The sequence below is a fragment of the Salvelinus sp. IW2-2015 genome, linkage group LG23, assembly GCF_002910315.2.
Source record: "Salvelinus sp. IW2-2015 linkage group LG23, ASM291031v2, whole genome shotgun sequence".
NCBI classification, from domain to species: Eukaryota; Metazoa; Chordata; class Actinopteri; order Salmoniformes; family Salmonidae; genus Salvelinus; species Salvelinus sp. IW2-2015.
Genome location: NC_036863.1, coordinates 38745543 through 38765944, shown reverse-complemented (window position 1 = coordinate 38765944; position 20402 = coordinate 38745543). Strand labels below are relative to the sequence as shown.

The window sequence follows — 20402 nt, the reverse complement described above, 5'->3', positions numbered from 1 at the left end:
AGTGTTAGGCCTGATTAGCAACAACAATGAGACAGCCTACAGGGAGGAGGTCAGAGCCCTGGTGAAGTGGTGCCAGGAAAAATATCCTCTCCCTCAACATCAACAAAATGAAGGAGTTGACCGTGGACTACGGGAGACAGAGGAGGAAGCATGCTCCCATCCTCATTGAAGGGCCACAGTGAATAGTGTCAAAAGCTTCAAAGTTCTTCGGTGTGCGTATCACTGAGGACATGGAACGGTCTCACCACACCGACAGCGTGGTGAGGACAACAGCGCCCCTACAACTTCAGTCAGCTGAAGAAATTTGGCATGACCCCTAGGACCTTCACGAGCTTCTACAGATTCTGTCGGGCTGCATCACTGCCTGATATGGCAACCGCACCGCCCTCAACCGCATTGCTCTGTGCGGTCAGCCCAACGCATCATCGGGGGCACGATGCCTGCCCTCCAAGACATTTACAGCACTCTGTGTCAAAGGAAGGCCAAGAAGATAATTAAGGACCCGAGCCACAGACTGTTTACTCTGCTACCGTCTGACAGACGGAGTCAGTACAGATGCATCAGTGCCAAGGCCGAGAGACAAAAAAACTGCTTCTATTACCAGGCCATCAGTCTATTGAACAGCTTCTATTACCAGGCCATCAGACTGTTGAACAGCTTCTATTACCAGGCCATCAGACTGTTGAACAGCTTCTATTACCAGGCGCATCAGACTGTTGAACAGGCTTCTATTACCAGGCCATCAGACTGTTGAACAGCTTCTATCACCAGACCATCAGACTGTTGAACAGCTTCTATTACCAGAGCCATCAGACTGTTGAACAGCTTCTATTACACAGACCATCAGACTATATTGACAGCTTCTATTACCAGCCATCAGACGCTATTGATACATCGACTGTTGCAGAGTCTACACAGACCTCAGACTATTGAACAGCTTCTATTACCAGGCCATCAGACTGTTGAAGAGCTTCTATTACCGCGCCATCCAGGACTGTTGAACAGCTTCTATCACCAGACCATCAGACTTTGAACAGCTTCTATCACCGAGGCATCAGACTGTTGAACAGCTTCTATTACCAGACCATCAGACTATAAAGCAGCTGCTATCACCAGGCCATCAGACTGTTGAAACAGCTCTATACCAGACATCAGACTTTTGAACAGCTTCTATCACCAGGCCATCAGACTGTTGAACAGCTTCATATCACCAGACCATCAGACTGTTGAACAGCATTCTATCACCAGGCCATCAGACTGTTGAACAGCTTCTATTACCAGGCCATCAGACTGTTGAACAGCTTCTATTACCAGACCATCAGACTGTTGAACAGCTTCTATTACCAGACATCAGACTGTTAACGCTTCTATTACCAGACCATCAGACTGTTGAACAGCTTCTATCACCAGCCATCGACTGTTGAACAGCTTCTATCAAGGCCATCAGACTGGTGGAACAGCTTCATACCAGACCATAGATGTTGAACAGCTTCTATTACCAGAGCCATCAACTGTTGAACAGCTTCTATTACCAGACCATCAGACTGTTGAACAGCTTCTAATAACCAGGCCATCAGACTATTGAACGGCTTCTATTACAGACCCAGACTGTTGAACAGCTGTTGTATTACAGCCATCAGACTGTTGAAACAGTTCTATCACCAGACTATCAGACTATTGACGCTTCTATTACCAGACCCATCAGACTCGTTGATCAGCTTACTATTACCAAGACCATCAGACTGTTTGAACAGCTTCTATTAACCAGACTCCATCAGACTCTTTAGAACAGCTTCTATTCACAGAAGAACCCCATCAGACTGTTGAAGAGGCTTCTATTACCAGCGCATCAGACTTTGAAGCAGCTTCTATCACAGGGCCATCAGACTTTTTCAACAGGCTCTATTACCAGACCATCAGACATAATAAACAGTCTGCTATCACTCAGGCCATCAGACTGTTGAACAGCTTCTATCACCAGACCATCAGACTTGTGTGACAGCTTCTATCACCAGACCATCAGACTGTTGAACAGCTTCTATCACCAGGCCATCAAACTGTTGAACAGCTTTCTATACCAGCATCAGAACTGTTGAACAGCTGTCTATCCCCAGACCATCAACTTTGAAGAGGCTTCTATACAGACCATCAGATGTTGAACGGCTTCTATACCAGAGACCATCAGACTGTTGAACAGCTTTCTATTACCACGACCATCAGACTGTTGAATAGCTTTCTATTACCAGACCATCAAACTGTTGAACAGCTTATATTACCCAGACCATCAGACTGTTGAACAGCTTCTATACCAGGCCTCAGACTATTGAACGGCTTCTATTACAGACCATCAGACTTGTGAACAGCTTCTATTACAGACCATCAGACTGTTGAAACACTTCTATTACCAGACCATCAGACTGTTGAACAGCTTCTATTACGAGCCATCAGACTGTTGAACAGCTTCCATTACCAGGCCAATCAGACTGTTGAACAGCTTCTATCACCAGACCATCAGACTATGATACGGCATCTATTACCAGACCATCAGACTGTTGAACAGCTTTCTATTACCAGACATCAGACTAATAACAGTCTTCTATCACCAGGCCATCAGACTGTTGAACAGCTTCTATCACCAGACCATCCAGACTGTTGAACAGCTTCTATCACCAGCCATCAGACTGTTAAACAGCTTCTACTCACCAGGCCATCAGACTGTTGAACAGCTTCTATTACCAGGCCATCAGACTGTTGAACTGGCTTCTATTACCAGACCATCAGACTGTGATACAGCTTCTATTACAGACCATTAGACTGTTAACAGCTTCTATTACCGAGCATCAGACTGGTGAACAGCTTCTATTCACCAGGCCATCAGACTGTTGAACAGCTTCTATTACCAGGCATCAGACTGTTGAACAGCTTCTCATCACCAGAAAAATCGACTATAAACGGCTTCTATTACCAGACCATCCAGACTGTGAACAGCTTCTATTACCAGACCATCAGACTGTTGAACAGCTTCTATTACCAGACCATCAGACTGTTGAACAGCTCTATCACCAACGAATCAGACTATTGAACAAACCTATTAAAGGCCCATCAGACTGTGAATGAGCTTCTATTACCAGGCCATCAGCGTGAACAGCTTCTATCACCAGGCCATTCAGACTGTTGAACGAGCTTCTATTACCAGCCATCAGACTTAACAGCTTCTATTCACCAGGCCATCAGACTGTTGAACAGCTTCTATCACCAGACCATCAGACTGTTGAACAGCTTCTATACCAGGCACCGACTGTGAACAGCTTCTTACCAGGCCATCAGACTGTGACGTTCTATTACCAGACCTCAGACATGAACGCTTCTATTACCGACCATCAGCGTGAACAGCTCTTAACCAGGCCATCAGACTTGAACGCTTCTATTACCAGACCATCAGACTGTTACAGCTCTATTACCAGCCATCAACTGTTGAAACTCTTTACCGGACCATCAGGACTTAATAAACAGCTGCTTCTATTACCAGGCCCATCAGACTGTTGAACAGCTTCTATCACCAGACATCAGACTGTTGAACAGGCTTCTATACCAGCCATCAGACTGTTGAACAGCTTCTATACCAAGACATTCAGGACTGTTGAACAGTTCTATTACCAGCCATCAGACTGTTGATAACAGCTTCTATTACCAGCCATCAGACTGTTTGAACAGCTTCTATTACCAGACCATCAGACTTTGAACGGCTTTATTACCAGACCATCAGACTGTTGAACACTTCTATCTACCAGGCCATCCAGACTGTTGAACAGGCTTCTATACAACCATCAGACTGTTGAACAGCTTCTATTACCAGACCATCAGAATTGAACACTTCTATTACCAGCCATCAGACTTGACAGCTTCTATTACCAGACCATCAGACTGTGAAACAGCTTCTATTACCAGGACCATCAGACTGTTGAACAGCTCTATTCCGCCATCGACTGTTGAACCAGCTCATTACCACAGGACTGTTGAACAAGCAGATTTCTATTACCAGGACCATCAGACTGTTGAACAGCTTCTATCTTACCAGCGCCATCAGACTGTTGAACCAGCTTCTATTACCATCAGACTGTTAACAGTTTTACAGGCCATCAGACTGTGAACAGCTTCTATCCCCAGACCATCAGGACTTGTTGAACGCTTCTATTACCAGACCATCAGACTGTTGAACAGCTTCTATTACCATTCAGACTGTTGGAACAGCTTCTATTTCCATCAGACTGTTGAACAGTTTATTTAACCAGGGCCATCAGACTGTTTGAACAGCTTCTATTACCAGACCATCAGACTGGTTGAACAGCTTCATAACCAGGCCAGAATCAGGACTATTGAACGGCTTCTATTACCAGACCATCAGACTGTTGAACAGCTTCTTAGTTACCCAGACCATCAGACTGTTGAACAGCTTCTATTACCAGACGCTATCAGACTATGTTTGAACAGGCTTCTATTACCAGGACCATCAGACTGTTGAACAGCTTCTGATATTACCAGACATCAGACTGTTGAACAGCTTCTATTACCAGACCATCAGACTGTTGAACAGCTTCTATTACCAAGACAGTCAATGACATGAAACAGCTTCTTAGACTGTTCACCAGACTCCATCAGACTGTTGAACAGCTCTATCACCAGGCCATCAGACTGTGAACAGTCTTCTATCACCAGGCCATCAGACTGTTGGAACAGCTTGTTCTATTACCAGACCATCAGACTATAAACAGGCTTCTATTACCAGGCCATCAGACTGTTGAAACAGCTTCTATACACCAGCACAGCAGACCTAGTTGAACAGCTTCTATTACCAGACCATCAGACTGTTGAACAGCTTCTATACCAGGCCATCAGACTTGTTGAACAGCTCTATTTACCAGACCATCAGACTGTTGAACAGCTTCTATTACCAGGCCATCAGACTGTTGAACAGCTTCTATTACCAGACCATCAGACTGTTGAACAGCTTCTATACCAGGCCATCAGAGCTATGAACAGCTTCTATTACCAGACCATCAGACTGTTGAACAGCTTCTATTACCAGACCATCAGACTGTTGAACAGCTTCTATTACCAGGCCATCAGACTGTTGAACAGCTTCTATCACCAGCCAGATGTCTAATCAGCTACTATTAGACACGGACGACATTTCTATTACCAGGCCATCAGACTGTTGAACAGCTTCTATTACCAATCGACATGACAGTTACAGACTGATATGAAACACTCTCTATTACCAGGCCATCAGACTGTTGAACAGCTTCTATCACGATGGACTGACAGGCTACCCGAATCAGACTTTGAAAGCTTCTATTACCAGCTCATCAAACTATTGAGAACTTCTATTACCAGGCCATCTAACTGTTGAACAGCTGTCTCATCCAGACCATCAGACTTTGAACGCTTCTCATTTACCAGACCATCAGACTGTTGACAGCTTCTATTACCAACCATCAGACTGTGAACAGCGTCTATGTCGACATCAGACTGTTTTGAATAGTTTCATTAACCAGCCATCAGACTGCTTGAACAACTTGTTATTACCGAGACCATCAGACTGTTGACAGCTTCTATACCCATCAGACTTTGAACAGAGCTTCTATTACCAGGACCATCAGCTGTGAACTAGCCTCTATCTACCAGACCATCAAGACTTTTGAACAGCTTCCTATTACCAGGACATCAGACTTGTTGAACAGCTTCTATTACCAGGCCATCAGACTGTTACGCTAACCATCACTGATTGACAATTATATTACCAGGCCATCAGGACTTTGAACAGCTTTCTATCACCAGACCATCAGACTATGAACGCATCTAGTACCAGACCATCAGACTGTTGAACAGCTTCTATTACCAGACATCAAGACTAATAAACAGTCTTCTATACCAGGGCCATCAGAGTTTGACAGCTTCTATCACCAGACATCAGACTGTTGAACAGCTTCTTTTACAGACCATCAGACTGTTGAACAGCTTCTATGTACCATTCAGACTGTTGAACAGATTATATACAGGCGCTCAGACCTGTTTGACAGCTTCTATCACCCAGACCATCAGTACTGTTGAAACAAGCGTCTATAAGCAGGCCATCAGACTATTGAACGGCTTCATTACCGACCATCAGACTGTTGAACAGCTCATTGACCAGACCATCAGACTGTTGAACAGCTTCTATTACCACCCCGGCCTTAGACTGTTGAAAGCTTCTATCACCACACTATCAGATATTTGAACGGCTTCTATACCAGCCATCAGGGACTGTTGAACAGCTTCTATTACCAGGACCCTCAGACTGTTGAACAGCTTCTTTACCAGACCATCAGTACTGTTCGAAACAGCTTCTATTACCGACGCATCAGACTAAATGTGACAGCTTCTATTACAGGCCATCAGACTGTTGAAGAGTTGCATTTTACCAGCCATCAAGACTGTTGAAACAGTCTATCACCAGGCCATCAGACTGTTAACATAGCTCTTACCAGACCATCAGACGAATATACAGTCTTTCTATTTCACCAGCCATCAGACTGTTGAAGCAGCTTCTTATCACCAACCATCAAGGCTGGAGGACAGCTTCTATCCCAGACCATCAGACTGGGGTGAGACGCTTCTTCACCAGGCATCAGACTGGTTGGGAAAACTTCGTATTACCAGACAATCAGACTGTTGAACAGCTATCTACCTTACCAGCACCCAGCAAAAGGGTCTGTGTACTGTTGACCAGGTTTATACCATGAACCTCACGACTGTTGTAACAGCTTCTTTATAACCAGGCTCAGTCAGGGCTATTGACACGCGCTTCTATTACCAGACAATCAGACTGTTGAAACAGCTTCTATTACCACGACCATCAGACTGTTGAACCAGCTTCTCCATTACCAGCCATCAGACTGGTGAATGGGCAACAGCTTCTATCACCGCCGACTATCAGACTAATTGAACCACGCTCTCTCCATTACCAGCCATCAGGACTTTATGAATGGTCAGCTTCTAATAATTACCAGACCCGATCCATGAACTAATAACTGTACAAGTCCGTCTGGATCACAGGGAGCCATCAAGAACTAAGTTGAACAGCTTCCTATCACCAGACCATCAGACGTTGAACAGCTTCTATCCACCAGACCATCAAGACTGTTGAACAGCTATCTATTCATCCTGGGACCAGATCAAACTTGGTTGAACAGCTTCTATTACCCGAGGCCATCGACTGTTGAACAGCTATTCGATTCCCAGACCATCAGACTTTGAATACGGCTTCTTATTTACCAGACCAGTCCAGACTTGGTTTGATAGTACAGCTTTCTATTACCCAGACCATCAGTACTGTTTTGAACAGCTTCTCATTACCACGCCATCATGTAAAAAACTGTGTTGTTGAATAGCTCTACGATTTAGCGCATGAACCATCAAACTGGGTTGAACAAGCTTTATTATTACCAGAACCAATTCCCAGACTTTTGGAACAGCAATTCTATACCAGACAGCATCATGCCTTAGTTAAGCAGCCACGACGCTCTATTACCAGTGATACCATCAGTGACTGTTGAACAGCTCTATTACACAACCATCAGACGTGATACCATGACAGCTTCTATACCAGACCATTCAGACTGTTGAGAACAGCTTCTATTACCAGGCCATTCAGACTGTTGATACAGCTCTATTACCAGGATCCCCAATCAATACAGTACTGTGGTGTTAATAAGAACAGCTTCTATGCACCAGACCATCAGACTATAAACGGCATCTTTACCAGACCATCAGACTGTTGAACCAGCTTCTATTACCAGACCATTCAGACTTAAATAAACAGTCTTCTATCACCAGGCACTCGGACTGTTGAAAGCTTCTATCACCAGGACCATCAACTGTTAACAGCTTCTATCACCAGGCCATCAGTACTGTTAAAACAGCTTACTATCCCACCAGGCCATCAGACTGTTGAACAGCTTCTATCACCAGACCATCAGGACTATTGAAACGCTTTGCTATTAACCAGACATTCAGACTGTGAGACAAGCTTCTATTACCAGACCATCAGACACTGTTACAACAGCTTCTATTACCAGCACCATCAGGTAACTGTTAACGAAACAGCTTCTATTACCCAGACACATCAAACTGTTGTGAACAGCTTCATTACCAGACCATAGACTGTGAACAGCTTCTATAACCAGGCCAACAACTATTGAACGTTCTATTAGCCATCAGAGATTACAGGCTTCTATTAACCACAATGAACCTCGATTACACATGACTGTTGAACAGCTTCTATAGCTACCATGACTATTACACGACTACGTTAACAGCTTCTATTACACAGACCACAATCTGTTAACACGTATTATCACCAGAAGCCATCAGACTGATTGAACAGCTTTCATTTACCGACGCCATCAACTGTTGAAAACCAGCTTCTATTACCAGACCATCAGACGTGTTGCAACAGCTTCTATACCAGGCCATCAGATGTTGAACAGCTTCTATCCACCAGGCATCAGACTTTGAGAACAGCCTTCTATTACCAGACCATCAGGACTAGTGTAACACTTCTATTCACCCAGGCCAATCAGACTGTTGAACAGCTGCTATTTACCAGACCATCGGACTTATTGAACAGTTCTTATTACCAGACCATCAGACTGATTGCAGAACAAACTTCTTTCCAGGCCATACAGACTGTTGAAACAGCTTCTAGTTACCAGACCCATGCAGACTTTGAACAGCTTCTTTTACCAGACATCAATTGAACAGCTCATACACATCGATTAGGTCATACATGACGGAACGATTCTATTCCCAGGCCATCAGACTTTGAACAGCTTCTGTACCAGACCATTCGGAGCTGTTGAAACAGCTTCTGTAGACCATCAGGACTGTTGAACAGTTTATTACCAGGAACCATCAGGGGACTGCTTGAACAGGTTCTATCAGTACCATCAGACTGTTGAACAGATTCTATTACAGGCCATGCAGAACGTGTGAACAGCTTCTATTACCAGGCCATCAGACTGTTGAACGGCATCCCAACATAGCATTTACGATCAGACTTGAAGCTTCATCCCAGCATAGACTGTTGAACAGATATATTACCGAGGCCATCAGACTGTTGAACAGCTTCTATGCCCCAGACCATCAGACTTTTGAACAGATCTCTATTACCAGGCATCAGACTGTTGAACAGCTTCTATTACCATCAGACTGTTGAACAGATTATATTACCAGGCCATCAGACTGTTGAACAGCTTCTATCACCAGACCATCAGACTGTTGAACAGCGATTACTAGCCATCTACCAGGTTATGCAAACTCACTCACACAAAACGCACACAAGCTATCACACACACTTCATACTCACAAACACACACACATACACACTCACCCACTCACACACAGCAAACACTGCTGTCCCATGTCATAGAGACATTGAACCACTGGACACTTCCCGTTTCACAATGTTTCACAAAAACTGTATTCCTGCAACGCTTGTGATTGTTTTCACCTTTCATTTAGGCCCTTTCTTGCACTATGATTTTTTGCGCACCATGATGTTCTGATAAACATATCTTTTTTTGCATTCAAGCCTCAGTTTTGGATTTATTCATTTTTCGACAGTGTGCAGGTCTCCATCTCTTTCAATACTGTATTCCCGACATAGCTCATTCTAATATTTCTACTACTGTACTTTGTATTTAGTTACACTGTTTTACACACCGCATATACTGGATTCTTGATATAGCTCACTCTAATATATCTATTAATGTACATATTATTCTTAGTACATCTGGTGTAAATTCATCCTCTGTATGTGCGTATAGATTGCATTTTTATTAATGTTACAGTGCTATCTGATTTGTTAATTGGATTCGTCCCGACGTTCATTTTTCATTTCTTGTTCTACTTTCTTGTACTTTTTTTTTTTTTTTTACATTAAAATCATTTGTGAACTTGTTTGACGTTTTACTGTATTTTTAGGCGCTAGTAACATAAGCATTTCGCCGCACCAGCTATAACATCTGCTAAACTGTATACGCGACCAATAAGCTTCGATTTGATTTGACACACACACAGACAGACATTTGCAAGTTGTCCGGGAGTGTATCCTGTGCTGCCTGGTGGCCTTTGTTCACTAATGTAGGTCTCCAGTCTAAGAGGCTGTGTGGCCCTGAGACTTTTGGACTGTAAATCACATGATGGGCCTCAGGGCGAGGCTGTGAAAAGAGCCTAAGATGGAGGATGGAAGGCTTGAGGATGAGGGAGGGGATGAGAGATATGAACATGTAGCCCAGCTCTCACTCTTCATATCCCGGTTGCGATTTCACAGTCGAACAAAGTCATTGGACATCATTAGCACCGTTCCAGCGCCAAACAGCTCATTAGCTCGCGTCCTTCTAACAGCCTGAGAAAAATGTGCTGTCTCTTGAAGGTTGCGCTTCATTGACTTTCACTTGTTTACGTTGGGAGAGGGAATTACCCTAATTTAACTGAATCTGTAGCTGTTCTCCTCATCTCAAACTGTAGTCAACAGGGTTCAGGTTGACAATGAGTATACTGTCTTGAGCCTAACCTTAACTTGCACAGATTAATCCCCATAGATTCTTCCAGATGGCTATCCCATCTTTATCCGGGAGACCTCTCCACATTACCTAAATAGGCCAATGTTCCTGATGTAGTTGGAATCCCTAACTAGGGGTCTGCTTTACTGCAAGCTGCAGATCTGTGTCACTGTCCTGTATGCTGCTGCCATTCCTAGAGGGCCTACTGTTTACTATGCAGAGCATGCTCCTGTCACTCTCATTATATTACCCTGGTCCTGATGCTCCAGGAGAGGGCTTCAAAAGCCCACAGCTGCAATAACAATGTAAGAGAGCAGCAGAGAGAAATAAGAAACTCTGTTGGAACCTCTGCTTCATATGATATTACTGCCCTAACCTTAGCTCCTAACCTAGGCCCTACCCTTACTGGGCCCTACCCTTGCTGCAGCTGAGCAGCCATGCCCTATAACACACATTCTAAATCGCTGGCCCAAACGTCCGCCTCACATATTCACATTTAGAACAGAGATGCCTAAGAGGATGGTGTGTGAAGTGTGACAGGCACAGCAATGTAATGGAACACAATGTGACATACACTGCAAATGGTGAGATATGTTTCTGAAGCATGTTTCGTCGTGGGCCTACATAAACATTGATCGATTTGAATGTCAAGTGTGTTTTAATAACTGGGAGCGTCTGTTTGTACTGAGGCTTGGTTGAATCTCTGATTATCAGGTTACACATGGAAAATACTGTATAGGCTGCAACTGCAATAGCACAGTAGTCCAGGATTTTACATCAGGGATGTAACGGTTTGGCTATGCTGAGGACTAAACATTCTGTTTACAGATGCTTCCTAATGAAGTCAGATGTGTGTACTAGTGGACTTATCTCCCCCTAGATGAATGTAAGTCGATGGGCTGCAGTCTCCATACTATACACTTTCTTGTCAGTTTCTCTCCATCATCTCAGCAGACGATGATCTCAGCAAAGATCCGTAATCTACTTGGAGCTTCTGTTGAATGTAGTCATTTAGATTTAAACATGCTTTTGTAGCTAGATGTTTTCCAGTCTGTAAATCTTGTGATTGGATTGTTTTTCCCTCTGGCACACGGCAGATCTAAAACATTACACAGAGTAGTTCCTGAACACAGAGTAGTTCCTGCACACAGAGTAGTTCCTGAACACAGAGTAGTTCCTGAACACAGAGTAGTTCCTGGACACAGAGTAGTTCCTGAACACAGAGTAGTTCCTGAACACAGAGTAGTTCCTGAACACAGAGGCCTTCCTTCAAGAAAAAGATTAGGAACCAGAGAGTGAAACTATGACAGGAAGTTGTAGGTCTAAGTAAAGACAGATTATGGGATATTGTGCCCCCCTGGAGCACAGAGAGCCCTTCTTGTGACCCATGGAGATTAAAACACGCTGGCTTGAGGCTGCTCATGCCTCTACTGACAGCAAAGATTACACAGTGAGGGGCAGACAGACAGCCATCCAAAGACTATTACCTTGTAGAGTTTTGTTGAACGCCTGACAAAGTCTTACAGTATTTGTACTCAAGTTCAAAACCATTACAACATTCCTCACATTTCTTGATTCAGTTATTTGGAATGAAAAAAAAACTTTAAATGTGGGATGGATGTTGATCTGTTTAAAGCCTGCAGTGTGCAGAGGGAGTGGTGGATTTCGAGTATATTTTGATATTTCAGAGGAGAGCCTGTAGGCATGGCTCTCTTCTCTCTTTCCACTTTGATCCTAAGAATCCCTTACTTTATTTTCTATCATAGCCTCATGCTAAACTTCCCTCTCTCTTGTTTTTCCCCTTCGTCCTAGGATACTGTGAGTGTTACTAAAGATGTCCGATAGTGTCGATATTGAAGAGAAACCGCCAGCCCCTCCCTTGAGAATGAACAGTAGTTCCCGAGACTCTTCATCAGTGAATCACGGCTCCAAACCTCTCCCAATGGCTCCTGAAGAGAAGAACAAGAAGGTTCGCCTGCGCTCCATCTTCCCTGGAGGAGACAAGAGTGAGTAGACATCTGCATCACCCTTTACTGTAGTATAGAACTAGGGCCCTGAGTATGTCCTGACCACGTCACCTAAATATGAAAAACTAGGCCTGTAGTTTCCACGAAACCCGAGACATCCTCACTGGCTCACGAGGTCAAGTGAAAACAAGGAACCCGTTGATCAGTGATAGAGTAACATCACTGTTTTATTAGGGTTAGGAGCCCTCTCTGAGCTATGCAATTTGGGATATGGGTATTGTATTTATTTTTAGCTCTGCCCTCGGCAAAAAAGTGAAACAATCTCAGTTATATAAAAGTTGCTAGAGCCATATAATCCTTGTAAACACAGTTCTTATTCAAAAAATATTGAAAATCACTGTTCAAGAATAATGACACCGATTTTAACGTACAGTGCATTCGGAAAGTATTCAGACCCCTTGACCATTTCTACATTTTGTTAGGTTACAGCCTTATTCTAAAATGTATTAAATTGTTTTTTCAATCGACACACAATACCCGATAATGACAAAGCAAAAATAGTTTTTTATTAAAAATGTAAAACTAAAAAATAACATTTTATAAACAGTACCAGTCAAAAGTTTGGAAACACTTATTCATACTCATTCAAGGGTTTTTCTTTATTTTTACTATGTTCTACAATGTAGAGTAATAGTGAAGACATCAAAACTATGAAATAACACATATGGAATCATGTAGTAACCAAAAAACTATTAAACAAATCAAAATATATTTTATATTTGAGATTCTTCAAAGTAGCCACCCTTTGCCTTGACAGCTTTGCACACTCTTGGCATTCTCTCAACCAGATTCATGAGGTAGTCACCTGGAATGCATTTAAATGAACAGGGGTGCTTTGTTAAAAGTTAATTTGTGGAATTTATTCTTAATAAGTTTGAGCCAATCAGTTGTGTTGTGACAAGGTAGGGGTGGTATACAGAAGATAGCTCTATTTGGTAAAAGGCCAAGTCCATATTGTCTCAAATAAGAAAAGAGAAACGACAGTCTATCATTACTTTAAGACATGAAGGTCAGTCAATCTGGAAAATGTCAAGAACTTTGAACGTTTCTTCAAGTGCAGTCGCAAAAACCATCAAGCGCTATGATGACACTGGCTCTCATGAGGACCGCCACAGGAAAGGAAGACCCAGAGTTACCTCTGCAGCAGAGAATAAGCTCATCTGAGTTACCAGCCTCAGAAATTGCAGCAAATAAATGCTTCACAGAGTTCAAGTAACAGACACATCTCAACATCAACTCTTCAGAGGAGACTGTGTGAATCAGGACTTCATGGACGAATTGCTGCAAAGAAACTACTACTGAAGGACACCAATAATAATAAGAGATTTGCTTGTGTCTAGAAACACAAGCAATAGACATTAGACTGGTGGAAATCTGTCCTTTGGTCTGATGAGTCCAAATGTGAGATTTTTGGTTCCAACCGTCGTGTCTTTGTGAGACGCAGAGTAGGTGAACGGATGATCTCCGCATGTGTGGTTCCCACCGTGAAGCATGGAGGAAGAGGTGTGATGGTGTCGGGGTGCTTTGCTGGTGACACTGTCTGTGATTTATTTAGAATTCAAGGCACACTTAACCAGCATGGCTACCACAGCATTCTGCAGCGATACGCCATCCCATCTGGTTTGGGCTTAGTGGGACTATAATTTGTTTTTCAACAGGACAATGACCCAACACACTTCCAGGCTGTGTAAGGGCTATTTGACCAAGAAGGAGAGTGATGGAGTGCTGTAACAGATGACCTGACCTCCACAATCACCCGACCTCAACCCAATTGAGATGGTTTGGGATGAGTTAAAATCAAACTTTTTGTCACATGCGCCGAATACAATAAGTGTAGACCTTACCGTGAAATGCTTACTTATAAGCCCTTAACCAGTGCAGTTCAAGAAGAGCTAAGAAAATATTTACCAAATAAACGAAAGTAAAAAAATTATAATTAAGAGTAACACAATTACGTAACAATAATGAGGCTACATACAGGGGGTACCGGTACCGAGTCAGTGTGCGGGGATACAGGTTAGTTGAGGTAATTTGTACATGTAGGTAGGGGTGGAGTATAGATAATATACAGCGAGTAGCAGCAGTGTACAGTACAACAAACAAATGGAGGTGTGGGGGGTCAATGTAATAGTCCGGTGGCCATTTGATTAATTGTTCAGCAGTCTTATGGCTTAGGGGTAGAAGCTGTTAAGGAGCCTTTTGGTTCTAGACTTGGCGCTCCGGTACCGCTTGCCATACGGTTGCAGAGAAAACAGACTATGACTTGGGTGACTGGAGTTTTATGGGCTTTCCGCTGACTATTATATAGGTCCTGGATGGCAGGAAGCCTGGCCCCAGTGATGTACTGGGTCGTACGCATTACCCTCTGTAGCGCCTTACGGTCAGATGCCGAGCAGTTGCCTGACCAGGCGGTGATGCAACCGGTCAGGACGCTCTTGATGGTGCAGCTGTAGAACATTTTGAGGATCTGGGGACCCATACCAAATCCTTTTAGTCTCCTGAGGGGGAAAAGGTTTTGTCTTGCCCTCTTCACAACTGTCTTGGTGTGTTTGGACCATGATAGTTTGTTGGTGATGTGGACACCAAGGAACTTGAAACTCTTGACCCGCTCCACTACATTCCCGTTGATGTTAATGGGGGCCTGTTCGGGCCGCCTTTTCCTGTAGTCCACAATCAGCTCCTTTGTCTGGCTCACATTGAGGGAGAGGTTGTTGTCCTGGCACTACACTGCCAGTTCTCTGACCTCCTCCCTATAGGCTTTTTCTTCGTTGTCGGTGATCAGGCTTACCACTGTTGTGTTGTCAGCAAACTTAACGATGGTGTTGGAGTCGTGTTTGGCCACGCAGTCGTGGATGAAAAGGGAGTACAGGAGGGGACTAAGTACACACCCCTGAGGGGCCCCAGTGTTGAGGATCAGCGTGGCAGACTTGTTGTTGCCTACCCTTATCACCTGGGGGCGGCCCGTCAGGAAGTCCAGGATCCAGTTGCAGAGGGAGGTGTTTAGTCCCAGGGTCCTTAGCTTAGTGATGAGCTTCATGGGCACTATGGTGTTGAACGCTGAGCTGTAGTCAATGAACAGCATTCTCACATTCTACCCTTTTCCAGGTGGGAAAGGGTAGTGTGGAGTGCGATTGAGATTGCGTCATCTGTGGATCTGTTGGGGCGGTATACGAATTGGAGTGGGTCTAGGTTATCCAGGAGGATGCTGTTGATGTGAGGCATGACCAGCCTATCAAAGCACTTCATGGCTACCGACGTCAGTGCTAAGGGCCGGTAATTATTTAGGCAGGTTACCTTCGCTTCCTTGGGCACAGGGACTATGGTGGCCTGCTTGAAACATGTAGGTATTACATACTCAGTCAGGGAGAGGTTGAAAATGTCAGTGAAGACACTTGCCATTTGGACCGCAGAATGAAGGAAAAGCAGCCAACAAGTGCTCAGCATATGTGAGAACTCCTTCAATACTGTTGGAAAAGCATTCCAGGTGAAACTGGTTGACAGAATGCCACGAGTGTGAAAAGCTGTCATCAAGGCAAAGGGTGGCTACTTTGAAGAATCTGAAATATATAATATATTTTGATTTGTTTAACACTTTCTTGGTTACTACATGATTCCATATGTGTTATGTCATAGTTTTGTTGTCTTCATTATTATTCTACATTGTAGAAAATTGTAAAAATAAAGAAAAACGCTTGAATGAGTAGGAGTGTTCAAACTTTTGACTGGTACTGTAAGTATTCAGACCCTTTACTCAATACTTTGTTGAAGCAACTTTGGCAGCGATTACAGCCTTGAGTCTTCTTGGGTATGATGCTACAAGCTTTCCTGTATTTGTGGAGTTTCTCCCATTCTTCTCTGCAGATCCTCTCAAGCTCTGTCAAGTTGGATGGGGAGTGTTGCTGCACAGCTATAGTCAGGTTTCTCCAGAGATGTTCGATTGGGTTCAAGTCCGAGCTCTGTCTGGGCCACTCAAGGACATTCAGAGACTTGCTCAGAAGCAGCTCCTGCGTTGTCTTGGCTGTGTGCTTAGTGTCGTTGTCTGGTTGGAATGTGAACCTTTGCCCCCAGTTGGAGGTACTACGCACTCTGGAGAAGGTTTCCATCAAGGATTTTTCTGTACTTTGCTCTGTTCATCTTTGCTTTGATCCTGACTAGTCTCCCAGTCCCTGCAGCTGAAAAACATTCCCACAGCATGATTGCCACCACCATGCTTCACCGTAGGGATGGTGCCAGGTTTCCTCCAGGCCTGATGCTTGGCAATCAGGCCAAAGAGTTCAATCTTGGTTTCATCAGACCAGAGAATCTTGTTTCTCATGGTCTGAGAGTCTTTAGGTGCCTTTTGGCAAACTCCAAGCAGGCTGGCGTGTGTCTTTTACTGAGGAGTGGGTTCCGTCTGGCCACTTTACCATAAAGACCTGATTGGTGGAGTGCTGCAGAGATGGTTGTTCTTCTGGAAGGTTCTCCCATCTCCACAGAGGAACTCTAGAGCTCTATCAGAGTGACTATCGGGTTCTTGGTCACCTCCCTGACCAAGGCACTTCTCCACCAATTGATCAGTTTGGCCGGGCGGCCAGCTCTAGGAAGAGTCTTGGTGGTTCCAAACTTCTTCCATTTAAGAATGATAGAGGCAACACTGTTCTTGGGGACCTTCAATGCTGCAGACATGTTTTGGTACCCTTCCCCAGATCTGTGTCTTGACACATTCCTGTCTCCGAAATATATGTACAATTCTTTCAACCTCATGGCTTGGTTTTTGCTCTGACATGCACTGTTAACTGTGGGACCTTATATAGACAGGTGTGTGCCTTTCCAAATCATGTCCAATCATTTGAATTTACCACAGGTGGACTCCAATCAAGTTGTAGAAACATCTCAAGGATGATCAATGGAAACAGGATGCACCTGAGCTCAATTTCGAGTCTCATGGCAATGGGTGTGTTTTTATTTTTTATAAATGTGCAAACATTTCTAAAATCCTGTTTTAGCTTTGTCATTATGGGGTGATGTGTGTAGATTGCTGAGGATTTAAAAAAAAATCTATTTTAGAATAAGGCTGTAATGTAACAAAATGTGGAAAAAGTCAAGGGGTCTGAATACTTTCCGAAGGCACTGTACATCTCTTTAAAATCCTTGTGTATGTATTATAAATAGATCTGCATGTTCTTTTGTTCCTCCGTGCAGCAAACAAGAAGAAGGAGAAGGAGCGTCCTGAGATCTCCCTGCCTTCAGACTTTGAGCACACCATCCATGTTGGTTTTGACGCTGTTACAGGGGAGTTCACTGTAAGTTTCAGTTTCTAATTGTTTTAGTCGTATGTACAGGATACACGTGGTATTCACCGTCTAACCAAATGCTTACTTGCAGGTTCCTTCTCGACAATGCAACAACAATAAGAACTAATAAAAGATAAGAATACGAACATAAAGTAAATGGCTTATTAGAATAGAATAAACATTTTAGCATAAGTATATTACAGGAAGGCATAATTTATAGTCCAATAGTACATCTTTAAGTGACAGATCAAGGTACTTCCAGTGCATGTCTTTATACAGTATATCACAGACAAGGAAGGTATCTAGTAGTAGCTGTTAGTACACCCTTATCACCCATATTACCACTACTTGTTAACTATAACCCAAACATGAAAAGGTGTGCAGTGGCGGTAGCAATGAGGTCAAAGAGTGGATCTAACCCCTGACCTATGACCTGTGACCTCTCTCCCCCAGGGCATCCCAGAGCAGTGGGCGCGGCTCCTTCAGACCTCCAACATCACCAAGCTGGAGCAGAAGAAGAACCCTCAGGCCGTGCTGGACGTGCTCAAGTTCTACGACTCCAAAGAGACGGTCAACAACCAGAAATACATGAGTTTCACCTCCGGAGGTGAGAACACACAAACACACAATGCTCAGATCATCTCGCTGTCTTACGTTTTCTGAATGAAAAAGAAAAATGTGCTACTGAGTAAAAGCTTTGACTATTTATCGGAGAGTCTACATGTCAGCGTGTTGTCACTGTAAGAGAATTGGACGTGGGGCAATGATTCCTTTCTCTTTCAGACAAATCTGCACATGGATACATAGCAGTCAACACTCTGGTAAGTGCTCATCCATTTCCAACATGTTCCTTTCATCTCAACAGCTAATTGGTACACATTTGTTGAACGAGAAACAACTATGAGCTTGCACGCGTTGTAGTATTCTCTCCTCAGACGTAGAGTGCTGCGGAGCTTTTGTAAGGACTGTAAGCAAGGACGGTCTATTATCATTACCCTGACCTCACACGACTGTCTCAGAGTCTAAACGTCCCCTTTGGAAATCAGCCTAATGACTCTCTCTGGGCTGCCACAATGGCTCAGTTTATTTTAATAATGAACCGTTTTGTCATATTTCATATATTTTGAAAACCATTGTCCCTATAGGCCCTTAATCGGTAGTTGTGTACGGGTAACTGTCTACGCAAGTGATGCAACCAGTCTCCTCACTGTATTATAGCTAGACTGGTAAGTTCTAGTCGGAACTAGAAGCACAAGCATTTCGCTACACTCGTATTAACATCTGCTAACCACGTGTATGTGACCAATACAATTTGATTTGATTTGATTTGGGGGGGAAAGTTGCTATTGACTACACATTCTTTGGACAGTGTCTCTGTCAAAGTAACGTTTCATTGGTGGACTGAGAAAGAAGACTCAGAGGGCATGTGCACTCACCTGCATTTAGTCTTTCTGTCTGATGGTACTTTACCTCTGGCTTGGGTCTGAGCACGGAGGCCCTTTTCTCCATTATGGTTCTGCCATGTCTGGAGAAGGCTGTTGTTCCCAGGCGGTTGTGCCGGTCTGTTGACTCCCAGCACTCTGAGGGTCCTGACGAAGTGTTGATAGAGCAGGTCCGTAAGGAGCCGGTTCCTGAGCCTGGCAGTGGGTACCACGCCTCCCAATCGCTCAGCCCTCTGATATATGTAATAACACGGTGGTGTTAAGTTACAGTCCCGAAAGCAAAAGGTTCTGCCACTAATATCACTGTGGTGATCCCCTTGGCATCTCCGCTCCCCAAAACATGATTTGTGTCTCTTCACCCATGAAATTCTCTCCTCAGTATGTGAGGATCCATTCATCTGTAGTTAGATGTTGATGATGTCATTTATTCCCCATCACTCCGTAGTGGTCCCCTGCCCTCTGCCCTCTCCTGTCCCGCTGTAGTCCAGTCCATTGCTCTGTAATGTTGTGTGGGTCTGTGTTCAGTAAATCCTCCCATTTTCAACCTTCACATTCAGAACCGACTGCTGTCGTCTGGGCCTCCTGTCAGCCATAGAACCTGCAGCGCCTTATTTGACAAGGTAACTCCTCCATATTACTTTCCACATGCCTCTACGTTGGCTATACTCTAAATTGAACCATTTTGAACTCTTACTGTTGTTGATGCTAGATTTGCCCAGATGTCCAGGCTCCATTGGATGAAAATGAACAGGACTTACCAATGAACATGACTTGCCCACCGCAAATGTCTGAGATTTTAGAGACATCGCCGTTCTCTATATTTAAATTGAATCTGGCTACATTTAATGTCATGGATGCATCTCTATTTCACCACTTGGCTGTAAGCATTTCCTTAACCAATTCCAAATGGCCCATCCTTTAACTGCCAGGGCTGTGAGGCGCATGCCTGAGAGGGCTGTGACGATACTCACATTCCTGCATGTCGGATCCCATGTTCACCACGTAGCCAATATGTGCCTGCTTTAATAGGCCATCGGCTGTTTAGATCTGGCCGCA

At 43.9% G+C, this 20402-nt stretch overlaps 1 protein-coding gene across 1 annotated transcript in view; it reads left to right on the top strand.

The window, feature by feature from the left end:
- LOC111950740 (serine/threonine-protein kinase PAK 3-like) overlaps window positions 1-20402 on the top strand; it is a 61024-nt gene that overhangs the window by 23137 nt on the left and 17485 nt on the right. The window contains 5 exon segments of the mRNA XM_070434606.1: window positions 12417-12610; window positions 17813-17913; window positions 18358-18511; window positions 18688-18725; window positions 19904-19966. Coding sequence (XP_070290707.1) covers window positions 12439-12610; window positions 17813-17913; window positions 18358-18511; window positions 18688-18725; window positions 19904-19966 — 528 coding nt within the window. The 5' untranslated portion in view covers window positions 12417-12438.